This window comes from Heptranchias perlo, chromosome 15 (genome assembly GCF_035084215.1).
Source record: "Heptranchias perlo isolate sHepPer1 chromosome 15, sHepPer1.hap1, whole genome shotgun sequence".
Taxonomy (NCBI): Eukaryota; Metazoa; Chordata; class Chondrichthyes; order Hexanchiformes; family Hexanchidae; genus Heptranchias; species Heptranchias perlo.
The window spans coordinates 51,885,672-51,898,001 of record NC_090339.1 but is presented as its reverse complement, the minus strand read 5'-3'; the positions used below and the strand labels follow the sequence as shown (position 1 = coordinate 51,898,001).

Below are 12,330 nucleotides of genomic sequence, written 5' to 3'. Positions count from 1 at the left end.
GAGTCGGCAGCCCGTTCTACGTCTCTCCTGATTTTCATTTCCATTGAAGTTAATGAAGACTCACTATCACCCGTTTTACACTATCGCTCAAAAGTCAAGCTCTGCCCCCAGTCGCTTTTTGTTGGGTTGTAAACGAATTGCACTATTGCATAAATCGCATTAAAACCGATCATCACATCACTTATACAAGTCATCATCATTAAAAAAAAGTCCTCTTCTCCCAATTCAAGCAAAAACAAAGCCCAATCAAAAAAAAACATCTGAATTACAAAGGTGCAACATTTAAAAAGAAACGAAAATAATGCCAATTTAAAAACGAGTATTATCATCAAACTGTAATAAAGAAAATCCATAAATGCACGTACATCCCACTTTCAACAAATAGCCATTTGGGTGGGGCAGCAGAGGTTGACCACTGCCTGTCAAACCATTCTCGATTTGAAGCGAACACTCTGCGAAGACGATGAGGGACAAAAGTGAAGAAACCTGACAATCATTCCCCAAAAACACATAACCTGCAACACAGTATTTCACACAACAGTCGCAGCATACCTGCCACACAATGAACAGTTTTTATTGACTAACATGAGGGTTGGGGGAGGTAAGTTCAGTTACTTTGAGAGCGCAGCATGTCTGACGTTTCTCTATAATGTTACCTACTTAAAACAGAGAATCTTTTTTTTCTAAAAGTTCATTCCAATATAAAAGCAAGAGTGGATCTCACACCCGTCAGATGTTAAACGTTCTGGTGAAGTGTTCCTCATTAAGTCTAGTTTGGATATAAATAGTACTTTCTATGCTATCGTGTCCCTTTTCTAAAAGTAAATATATGTGACAAGAATTTTACAGAATGCCGCTATTGAGCCATCTCTTTTCTATGAAACCGTAAGACTTACCCCTTTTGACCTGTTGCTTGGAGCTTAAGCTCTGGACAATCCCACTGTACTTTCAGCTTCTGAGAAGCCTGTCTGTCTGTCGGAGCCGTAGCTTCACTCAAGAATCCTTCTGCATGCCTCCAATTCGTGCAGTTCACTGACAGCCCTGTGTGTCGCACAGGCCCCCCAGTGGCGGGACTCCTCAGTGACAGTGATCAGCAATCGCCTCCTCGCTGTGAGAAAACCAATAAAAGCAGACGTGTGTTTTGAAAGAGGAAAGACACAAGCTGCCTCATATCCCAGATTGAGTTGCCTGTTATGTAATCTGTAATTAAGAATATTAAATCTGCACTGCTCAGCTTCACATAATTATGGGTATATATAAAATATATGTTGATTTTTACTATATATAAAATAGATACACAATATTTATATATACATAGCAGGTGGTCCTGGTATTGGGGTCCTGAAGTTTAATAGCACAAGAGAGGGCTCCTGAGGTTAGGCAACAGTAAGGGGTATTCCTGGGATATAATATAGGGGAGGATCCTGGTGAGAAAGGAATGAGCAGGGAAGTGAAGCACAGGGAACGGCGTGGGCTAGAGTCAACGAAGCAGCTAGGAAGGGAGGGGAGGCCAGCAGCCTAAGTTGCTAGGCCCCACGACAAGCCCCTAGGGGATGGTGGGCAAGGTAGTGGTGAAGCCCAAGTGGCTAAGGCAGCGGCCAGTTAAACAAATCAAAGTTAACTGGTGGCGACAGAAAATAATAAAAGTTTAATCATTTTTTTTTTAAAGTTTAGTTGCAGGAAAATGTGCTCAGAGAAGTTAAAGATAAACATAATATTGAACTAACACTTATCTAGAGGAACGGACCTGTAAGATGGAGTTTGGAAGAGCAGCTCCTCCATCTAGTGTTAGGAGGACTGAAAGGTAAGCAGAAGAGTGAGTATACAGTGGATCTACTTTACAGTTAGAAGTAATGGAAAAGCATGACAAACAAAATCATGACTCAGGAAGTGTGACCAACAAGAAGTACACACAAGACGCAAGACTTTTAAAATATTACTAACAGATCTCGAGTGGCGTTGCTCCTGGTGAGTTGGAGAATATGTTATTTTATAACTGTAGGGTTTTTTGCACCAGGTAAGCCCATAGACTCAGGGCCACTAATTTACAAGGACTGAATAAGCCAAGTTCTGTTTTTAATACGTGGTATTCTGAGCTTTTTACCGGCGCATTGAGGATCAAATTCTATTAAAAAAAATTATAATGAGTGACAATTATTTGATATATATTCCTATATCTGTATATTTAATTTTTATCCTGTAACATTTTTAAAGTTGAGGATACACAACTAGATTGTATGCAAGATAGACCAGTTAAGGTACCTGGTGTTTAGTAGGGGTTAGGATTGGGGCTTAGTAACAATGGTGGTTATTCCTGGGTTTTAGTAGAACTGGGAAGATCCTGGGTTTTAGTAGCACTGAGGGGATGGTCCTGGGAGTTGGTAAAACTGGCATGAGGTTCCTGCAGTTTGGCAGGACTGGGATTGCCATGCTGGAGTTCAGAATCACAGGGCGGGGGAACTCCAGTGCACCACCTACAGGAATAGCTTCGGCTGACCTATCGAGTGTGTCCCCGCACGTGCTCTCGGGATCAGCCCTTTCGCCGGCATGGTCTCTAGGAAATACCCTCTCCCAGTCGGTGAACCCGGTGGGCACACGCGGCGGAGCAGCTGTACATCTGCGTCCGCCTGTGGGGAGAACTTCCATCATTGTGCGGCTTTGGTCACGCACTGGCACGCGCGTCCCTTCTGAGCAACCATTCGCCTGCGATATCTGTGGCAAAGGCTTGGTCGCCTCATCTGAGTGCTGCCGGCAATGGTGCAAGCACACGGGGGAGAGACTGTACAAACGTAACGCCCGTGAGAAGGAGCTTGCACAGCTCTCAAACCTGAGGAAGCATCAGCATGTGTACACAGGGTGGGGGTGTGGGGCGGGGGGGTGGGGGAGAGGCCATTCCACTGCGCCACGTGCACCGAGAGATGGAGATGATGGAGGACTTGGCAGATGTTTGGTCGCGTCTCTGGAGGTTGTTTCTGGGCAGCCTGATGTTGCCTCCCATGTCCCACTGTTATCTCAGCTGGTGTAAGGGAGTGAAGAACAAAGTGATTATAGGGGTTGAGTTGGAAGCGGTTGGGACAGATGAAGAGGGATCAGGAGGTCTGTGCAGGAAATCATGGGTGGGCTTCAGTCCGTGATCATCTCCTTCTTCATCATCATCCTTCTCGTCATTACCGTAATTGACCAGGAGGTAAAGTTTCTGTTCTTCCTCCTCCTCCTCATTACCATCAACATCTTCCTCCTCCTGTGTCTCCCATTGCTGTGGTGGATCTGCAGCAAAGGTGGGTAGAAGCTCAGGTTAAGGAGACAGAGAAGGTGATGAAAACTTGTGTCTGTGTGGACCTTCACAGGGATGCCAGAGCAGCAGTGTTGGTGTTCAGTCAGAAAGCTGGCAGTATGTCGTGGACCTCTCCATCACCCACGCCAAGACCAGAGAGTGCCACCATGCAAGCTCCATCACCTTTTCCTTATATGGCGTGTGGGCTCTAACGGTGGGCATACCCACTCTGGTGGCATGCCTCTGACGGGCATTGTGCACAAATTTCTCCTGGAGGCAGATTGAGTAAATAAGGGGAAGGCAAGTAGTCGAGGAGTGTGTGGGAGTTGAAGTAAGTAGAGTAAAATGCTGACAGGTGCTGCCAGAAAAGGAAAGTGTTCTATTTCTCAACACTGACATCCTTCAGCTTTTATGAGCAAAAAGAAAATTTGGTAACTGGTCGAGTGATTTAAAAATGTACCAAAAGAATCTTTATTTTTAAACTAACATAGACTGCCCACCTATTTATACAGCAGCAAAGAGGATTAATGTAAAGGAGTTACCTCAACTCATTTCCTAAATGCACTTCGCCAATCTAATTAAAGAGTCATCACATTTATTTCCATATCTCATTAACTAGTCATGATGAGTCCAAGCCTGAGGAGTTCAGCGTGTCCACAAAGAAAACACAGGATTTTCCAGGTTTGGGCCCAAATTACTTAAATAGCTTTTATTATAATTAAGTGGAAATATGGAGCTGAGCCAAACTTTAAACTAGACTTGGATGTTTTTGTCAATTCTCTACTCTTATTCTACCTCTCCCCTTCCCTAAAGGTGCCCACTCATGCTCCAGTTTGGTTCCATGAATGCCAGCAGCCCTCCACTTCCTTGCTCAAATGGCCATTATTCACCTATGAACCTTGACAGTGAATGTCAGCAGGCTATTCAGCAGTGAGGGCATCACATCCCAATCTTGTTTTCACCCACAGTCTACACACTCACACTTTACAGCAGCTGGAAACTGGATTGGACGCTAGGAGAGACCTGAAAAGGTAAATTTAAAATTGTTTTTTTTTTAACATTTTTTTTGTGGGGCCAGAAGGAGCTCCTCTGGGCCTCACGAGCAAATCTTAGGCGTCAACAGCCACGATCCCACCATCCCCCCGTGGGAACCCCTAGTGGGTGTGGGCCCACAGCACAATACTCCCCGGATAGGGTGGGAAGTCGTTCAGTGGCATTTAAATGAGGCCCAGGAGTTAAAATGTCCCGGGCCTCCTTTTTTCGGGAAGCGGTGATTTTTGAACTAATATGAAAACTCACCTGCCGAAAACTGGCCCCTAGTTAAAATCGGGGCCTTTAGAACGTGTCATGAGTTGTTAGAAATACCACACATCATCTGGTTGTCAATAACAAACTCAGGATGTTTTTATGGCAATAGCCGCCATCCTCCAAATAACCAAAATAGCTGTTTCTCCCACTCTTAATAATCCAGGCGGGGGTAACAGTAACTAGTAGTTTTCAATCTGGGACTGCCTGGCACTGTGAGTTAACATGGTGGCCTTTCAACTCCAGGACCTGGCCCAGACTGATGGCATGAAAATCTCCTATCGGATGTAAAAATCCTAGGTTTCAACCCCAAGTGGAAGTGGGCCCACTGCACAAAACTCCCCATAAAGCACTGTTAATTGGTACTAAATTGGTAATCTCACTCAGAAAGACCACAGCAATGGCTGCTATGGTAATTAATAATGTCACATTGGTGCAATGAACCCTCGCTGTTCAAACAGACCTGTTGTCTGTGCAGAACACAAGGTGCTTTACTCTACAGCTGGCTATGCTATACTTGATGTGCAAGTGTTTGGTGTTAAGACAGGATAGAAAAAATGCAAACATTTCCTGACATTGACAAATAATCCCCACAATGTTTGCCTGTATTTGTGATAGCCTTGGCTCAGTTGGTAGCACTCTTTGCCTCTGATGCAGAAGGTTGTGGGACGTGAACACATAAACTTGAGGCTGATGCTCCAGTGGAGTACTGAGGGAGTACTGCACTGTTGGAGGTGCTGTCCTTTCAGATGAGATGTTAAACTGAGGCCCTGTCTGCCCTCTCAGGTGGATGTAAAAGAACCCATGGCATTATTATGAAAACAAGCAGGAGAGTTCTGTCCTGACATTTATCCCTTAACCCACACCTAAAAAACAAATTATCAGGTAATTATCACATTGCTGTTTGTGGGTTCTTGCTGTGCTAGCCCGTTTGCTACATTACAGCAGTGACTACACTTCAAAAGTACTTCACTGGTTGTAAAATGTTTTGGGATGTCCTGAGGTCGTGAAAGGTGCTATATAAATGCAAGTCTTTCTTTTCTTTTTGTATTGCGTGGCCCCAAACTCAGCCAAGTTGTCAAGGTCAAGTGCAAGAGGTGCTGCCCTCAGAGATGGGGATGATAATCAAAGGGTGCGTCATCTGCACGAGCTGCTGTCAGTCACCTCCAAGTGGTAGTATGGCCAAAACCTCAGGAGCAGGTCAGCCCCTCTACCCTTTGTGACATGGAAATGGTGCAGGGTGGGAAACAAACCAAACAGGAAGACTTTTTTAAATTAGCAAACATATAGATAAAAGTCATTGAACAAAATTCAAAAACTCACAGTTTTTTTAAAAGTAATTTTCGTCTGGGCTGCAACAAATGAAGGGTGGGTGGGCTCCAAGCAGAGGCTTCAAGCATCGCCTGGCAGGGAAAGGAATAATCAGGAGAGAGAATCATACCTGGGGCCCATTTGATGGTCGGCAAGAGAAGCCATTGGTGGATGTGCACTTGCTGCAGGAGTCAGGGTAGGCAGATGAAGTAAATTGGATTAAAAAGTAGTAAAACAAGGGGAAACTTCCCCCAAAATACTCCATAAAATAACAAACAATCAGTTTGAATCCTATTGTTAATCCTTCTGAAGCGTAGGGGAATGAGCCAGTGTGATTTCTACTACAGACTGAATAAACAGAAGATCATTTATTCCCACAAACAGCAATTAAATAATGACCAGATCATCTGTTTTAAGTGTTGGTCGAGGGATAACATGAGATGGCAGACAGGGCCTCGGTTTAAAGATTCATCCAAAGACGACACCTCTGACAGTGCAGCACTCCCTCAGTACTGCACTGCAGTATCAGCCTAGATTATGTGCTCAAGTCTCTGGACTGGGATTTGAACGTATGACCTTCTGACTCAGAGGAACGAGTGCTACCATGGTGCCAGGGCTGACACCTAATTATGCCAGGTCACTACCAATTCCAGGATTTCCTGATCGGCTTTGTAGGAGCACAACCTCCACCTGCCCCTTTACAAGGCTAATGATACCAGGGGGATTGTCCCTGGGGCAGAGATGGGGCAGTGGCTCCCTGCGCTGGCGATTTCCTGCCTCCCCAGCTCAGTAGGGACTCTGCATATTACTGGAGGCTGGTACTCTGAGAGAGATGAGGACTCCTGATCAGTGCAAGTGGGCCCCACCAAGGGGAAACAGGTAGGTTATTAAAAAAAACAGATTGGCCCCCTTGCAAAAAAGGGGCTGGTGAGGGTCACAATGGGGTCTCTGAGGGGGTCTAAATGATGGGCTGGCACCAGATTTCCAGGCTGCATAAGGCTGGTGGGGTGCTGGAGATGTGCCTGTGGTAGTGCGAGACTTACCAGCCCCATGTAAATGAGGCTCCAGTTACTCTGCAGACTCCAGCGGGGTCAGTGTTGGAGGGGAATGGTGGGCACGACACTGGTGTAAACCACCAGGGTTACTACTCACCAATTTTCACTATTAACAGCCTATCCAACCATATATTAGGCTTGAAAGTACCCACTCAAGCTGGGAGAAGAAAGCCTTGGCAATACTTACACTGTCAACACTTAGCAGTCTTATAGAACGATAAATGATACTTTCCAGCTGGTTTACCAATTCTGATGCAGAACAGGGAAATTCTTGTGGAAAACGGGAAAGCAGACAAATGGTTGTCAGAAAAAGATTAAGCTTCAAGTCTGTTCAAGATGTTTGTAATTTAGATGTGCAATTGTCCTCACCAGGTGCAGTGCAGATTTGGTATTTTTAAAAATTGTTTTTGTTGTGGATATTTTTTTCTCCTGCAGTTTGCCCCCTTCTCTACTGAAGGTTGTAAGAATATAGATATGTTTTGACATTATTCTAATGCAGAACAAAGGCAGAACAGTAATGTAGACAGAGTTGGTTTAAACTGTGAGCTCGCAAATCCTATCTTTTCCCCTCAATGACACTGATAACATTGAGAAAGATGAATTTCAGGGCCAAAGACATTGTTCTCTATAAGAATAGACACATATAGATTATTAAATAAATAAGTTAGTTGGCATTAATGATATAATATGGAGCTGAAGGGCCCGATATTACCAGGGTGGCGGGTTCGCGGCGGGGGGGCGATTGGGCGCGTGAGTAACGCGCCCGGTGAAATCAGTCTGCCCCGCGCGCAATCGCAGGCTGATTGGATCCACTTACCTGTTCTTCCGGGTTCCCCACTGCTGAGCTGCGCATCAGGCGGGCTGCGCATGCGCAGTAAGGTCTGTCAGCTGGAGGAGCTCTATTTAAAGGGGCAGTCCTCCACTGACTGATGCTGCAAGAAATAGGAAAAGTTACAGCATGGAGCAGGCCAGGGGGAAGGCTGCTCCCAGGTTTAATGATGCCTCACTCCAGCTCTTATTGGATGGGGTGAGGAGGAGGGGGAGGACAGAGATCTTCCCCCCAGCGGGCGGGAGGAAGCGGCCTGCCTCTGCCTCCAAGAAGACCTGGCTCGAGGTGGCAGAGGAGATCACCTGCACCACCAACATATCACCCACCTGCATACAGTGCAGGAGGCGCTCCAATGACCGAAGCAGTTCAGCCAAAGTGAGTACTTTTACTCATTCCCCCTACACTCCGTCTGCCACATCACCGCCCCCACCCCACATCTCCTTCTGCACAGCCAACACTACAACACTACTTTGTCACATCACTCCTCACACCCATTCAAACCTCATCCTCATCGTACCTGCACTTACTCACCTCGCCAGTACTCATTCCGCCACTACCACTCAACCCAATCCTCATACAATCTCATGGCTCTATCTCATACTCACCCTCTCATGCATCTCTTTCACGGTCAGCCTCACTCAACCTGCCACTACTTGTGCTGCAGCCACAGGGCATGCATCACATATGTGCAGTAGGAAGTGTAAGGCAAACATGTCGTGAGCATGAAGGGGATGCACAAGGGTGTTTGAGGGTTTGTCATGGTTTTTACTTATATTGAATTTCTGATCAACTCACATTACATATTATATTGGCACCACTACTGCCACATCTTTGCGAATCTTGTCTGGTTTGTGCAATAATGCCCTTTCCTGAGAATCACAATGAAGACCCACACCTGATGCCACCCATTGTGTCACTGCAGAGTGGGTGTAGGTGTATTTGCAGGGCTCTTTTGTGCAGACGACTGAGAGACGTCAGCGATGTCCCTGGTGGCACCCTGGAAGGATGCGGAGGAGAAGTTGTTGAGGGCAGTGGTGACTTTGACAGCGACAGGTAAGAAGATGATGCTCGGGCCAGCCGGGAGCAGCTCGGCATGAAGGAGGCTGCAGATGTCCACGGCTACATGTCGAGTGACTCTGAGCCTCCGTGTGCACTGCTGCTTAGAGAGGTCCAGGAAGCTGAGCCTCGGTCTGTGGACCCTGTGGCGAGGGTAGTGCCCTCTGCGACGCATCTCTCTCTGCGGTTGCCCTCCCTCCTGCTGTCACAGCACTGTGTTGTGGAGCTCCATGTGTCAGAGGTGGACGGCGTGGCCGGCGAGGCTGGTGATGCTGTTCACCCTCCGAGGAGGTCATGACTGCAGCTACGGCGGCCCCCATCCGGAAGAGGTACATCTAAGGGGGTCCGCAAGGTAGGTACATGTCTCTGGACCCCGGGGTAAGTGTGCAAGTTGGTGAATTTGATTGTTAGGAGGAGGGTGGTGGAGGCCAAACTTTGTCCAAAGTGACAGAGTGGCCTCCTGCAATGAGTGAGGGTCTCCCCCCCACCCCCACACCTGTCAAATGGACCTTTGCAGCTGCCACAGGCTGATGGCTGCAACACGTCCATTTGAACTGGGAGTGTTTCCCCCAGTACGGGAAACAGTCCCAGTCAGTTGCAAAATCCCATCCCTGCTAAAATGTTATGTTAACCAGGTCTGTAAACGTCCTGAAATACCAAAATAAATACCTTAAGTGGCACCCTGCCGGCTTTAATTGCCTGCGGGAGTCCCACATGCGGGGGCTGTGCGCGCACGTCAGCGCGTCAGTGGGGAGCCCGGAAATGGGGCGGGTTGGAGCCGGGCTCCGGACCCGCCCCGGGAATCCCCGATTTTCGTAGTCCCCCCGCCAGGAACGCACCCGATTGCGAAAATCGAGCCCGAAGTGGTTGTTAGGTTATAACACATAGGCTTTTAAAAGATAGGCTTTATTACAGCAGTGGGAGTCTGAAAGAAGGAAATTACTGCAGTAGGTTCCTGATAGGTTCCTTCTACTATTGAGGTTGCAAGAGATAAAATGTCAAAGGCTTGTACAAAAAGCCTATAATTCGGAAAGAGCAAAGATAAGGAGCAAAGGTACAATGTAACAGGACCTAAGGCCCCCCATCATTGTCCAACAATCTGTTCAATGATCTAAGGGTCATAAAACACCCAGTAAAGTTGAACCCGGCAAAAAGTGTAAGACAGATACAAAGCAAAGCTCTTTAGGAATTTTGACTACCTTCAAGGTGAGGTAATGTGAACAGGTTTGGATAAGCAACGCCCACGATTCTCACTAAGTTTGTTACACATAAGATTTGGACATGGGGCTGCGTCTATTACGCTGTATGAACTCTTAAGATGAATGTTTTGAAACAATAAGAAATTAAGTTAATTGTCAAACATATTATTGTCTCTAGCTTTTCGAATCTGTTATTGAAAAGGATAAGGAAGGGATTATCTTAAGGTACTGGAGAATGATTCCACAGGGATGGACAGCATTCCAGTATCTCACCCAATTCTTCACATGTGCATCTGTACAGTGAGTATTGACAGGCTATTCAACTACAGTGGTCATCACACTCAAGCCCCATCATGTCCTTGCTCAATGTCCACATTGGCAGACTTTCCAATACGAGTCATCGAAGAATGATCAGCAGAATACTGGCTGATTTCTCCTGTCCCTAGTCTAGGGACACTGAGGACAATAGCACTAATCCTATTGCTAACTGCGCTAAGTGCAGCTAACTCAACGCAGCCTGGATATTGATCCTGTTCTCTTAAATCTCTGGCTCATTTCTGCACTGGGCAGTTGTTTTAAGCAGAGGGCCATGGGGAGCAGTGTTTGTATTTTTTACATTGAGTTATATCGAGTCTACAGCGGCCATTCGGCCCAACTGGTCTATGCTGAATAATATAGATATCATTCTAATTATTTCTGGAAGATTGGTCCAGGATTGATACCTGAGACGCGAAAATCTGTTAAGTTGACCTTAGCCAAGAAAATTCTTGAGTCTCATTTCTCTCTGTCTCTTCAGATTTATACAAGTCTTTAAGGGGAATTTGATAAACACATTGATAATCTCCTGTGGATGGACTGTCCATACCTGTATATATCCCTCGTGTAATGCTGCTGATTCCTCTTGTTCCAATTGATATGTAAGCAGTTTTCCCACTCCATACCACACTTTGTAAAAATGTTGACTCATTCCGTAAAGGGCAATCTCTGCTTGATCCATCATTAAAGCATTTAGAGTGTATACATTCTCCTCCCTTGTCATCATATGCTCCTTCTCAACAGTAATTATCTCAGCAGTTAGTCTTTTTCCCTTCCTCTTGCATTGCTAATTATGGACCCCCTTGGTACTGTTTTAAGTGCTTCCCACTTTGTTGCCTCGGAGCACAATGTACCGCTGTTAACAGCTATGAAATATCCATGCGTCTCAGTATCACTGCAAGGACTGGTTTAACTCCAGTAGCTGCTTTAAAGCCAGAAGCACGTAGTTAGACTGCTGACTCCGCACCACATCTCACTCCAGTCAGGGCAACAGGAACTTCGAGCGCGTATCCTCACATAGATTTTGAGGTGTCCAAAAGCTGGTGACATTTGTAATACTAGTCTAGAGCTGACAGGACAGTCGGCTCTTAGCTTGCAGCAAAAAAATACTTCAAAGCAGTTCGTTGGGGTTCCGGGGAACTTTATAAACTTTAACTGTAACATTGAAATAGTTTGCTTTGCTCCAGTTACACTGCAGCTGGTGTGAAACTGAAGTTGTGTGTGAGACTATCACCTCAAAGCTGTCTCACACCACTTCTGTTAAACTGAAGTCATTGAGATCCCTGTTGTTATAATGCAGATTCTGTATCAATTTCAGAATCAAGGGATATGGGGATCAGGTGGGAAAGTGGACTTGAGGTTGAAGATCAGCCATGATCTTATTAAATGGTGTGGAGATGCCGGTGATGGACTGGGGTTGACAATTGTAAACAATTTTACAACACCAAGTTATAGTCCAGCAATTTTATTTTAAATTCACAAGCTTTCGGAGGCTTCCTCCTTCCTCAGGTGAACGAAATGAAATCCTCAAAATGAAATCGCATTTATAATTCACAGAACAATGCTTGGTGAGTACAGACAGTTTTTTCAACTGCCCGTTGCCAAGGCAATCAGTGTGCAGACAGACAGGTGTTACCTGCAAGGTCTCAGAATATACAAATCACCAAAAAAAAACAACAAACAAAAAAAAAACAGAGATAGAGAGGTAGAAACATAGAAAAGACAGCAACTGACCCGTTATATTAAAAACAGATAACATTTGTTCGCTGGTGGGGTTACGTGTAGTGTGACATGAACCCAAGATCCCGGTTGAGGCCATCCTCATGGGTGCGGAATTTGGCTATCAATTTCTGCTCGACGATTTTGCGTTGTCGTGTGTCTCGAAGGCCGCCTTGGAGTATGCTTACCCGAATGTTGGTGGATGAATGTCCATGACTGCTGAAGTGTTCCCCGACTGGGAGGGAACCCTCCTGTCTGGCGAATTAA

General features: G+C 45.9%; 2 protein-coding genes across 3 annotated transcripts in view; both read right to left on the bottom strand.

The window, feature by feature from the left end:
- LOC137333097 (phosphatidylinositol 3,4,5-trisphosphate 5-phosphatase 2-like) overlaps positions 1 to 1,014 on the bottom strand; it is a 114,294-nt gene extending 113,280 nt beyond the window's left edge. For both annotated transcript variants that reach the window (XM_067997224.1, XM_067997225.1), the window contains exon 1: positions 897 to 1,014. The gene's annotated coding sequence lies outside the window, so the exon portion shown is untranslated. The remainder of the gene's footprint in view (positions 1 to 896) is intronic.
- A 1,993-nt stretch (positions 1,015 to 3,007) lies between these two features.
- The window catches only part of LOC137332813 (arrestin-C-like), a 40,463-nt gene continuing 31,140 nt past the window's right edge, over positions 3,008 to 12,330 (bottom strand). The window contains exon 8 of the mRNA XM_067996746.1: positions 3,008 to 3,267. Within this exon, the coding sequence (XP_067852847.1) occupies positions 3,008 to 3,267 (260 nt within the window). The remainder of the gene's footprint in view (positions 3,268 to 12,330) is intronic.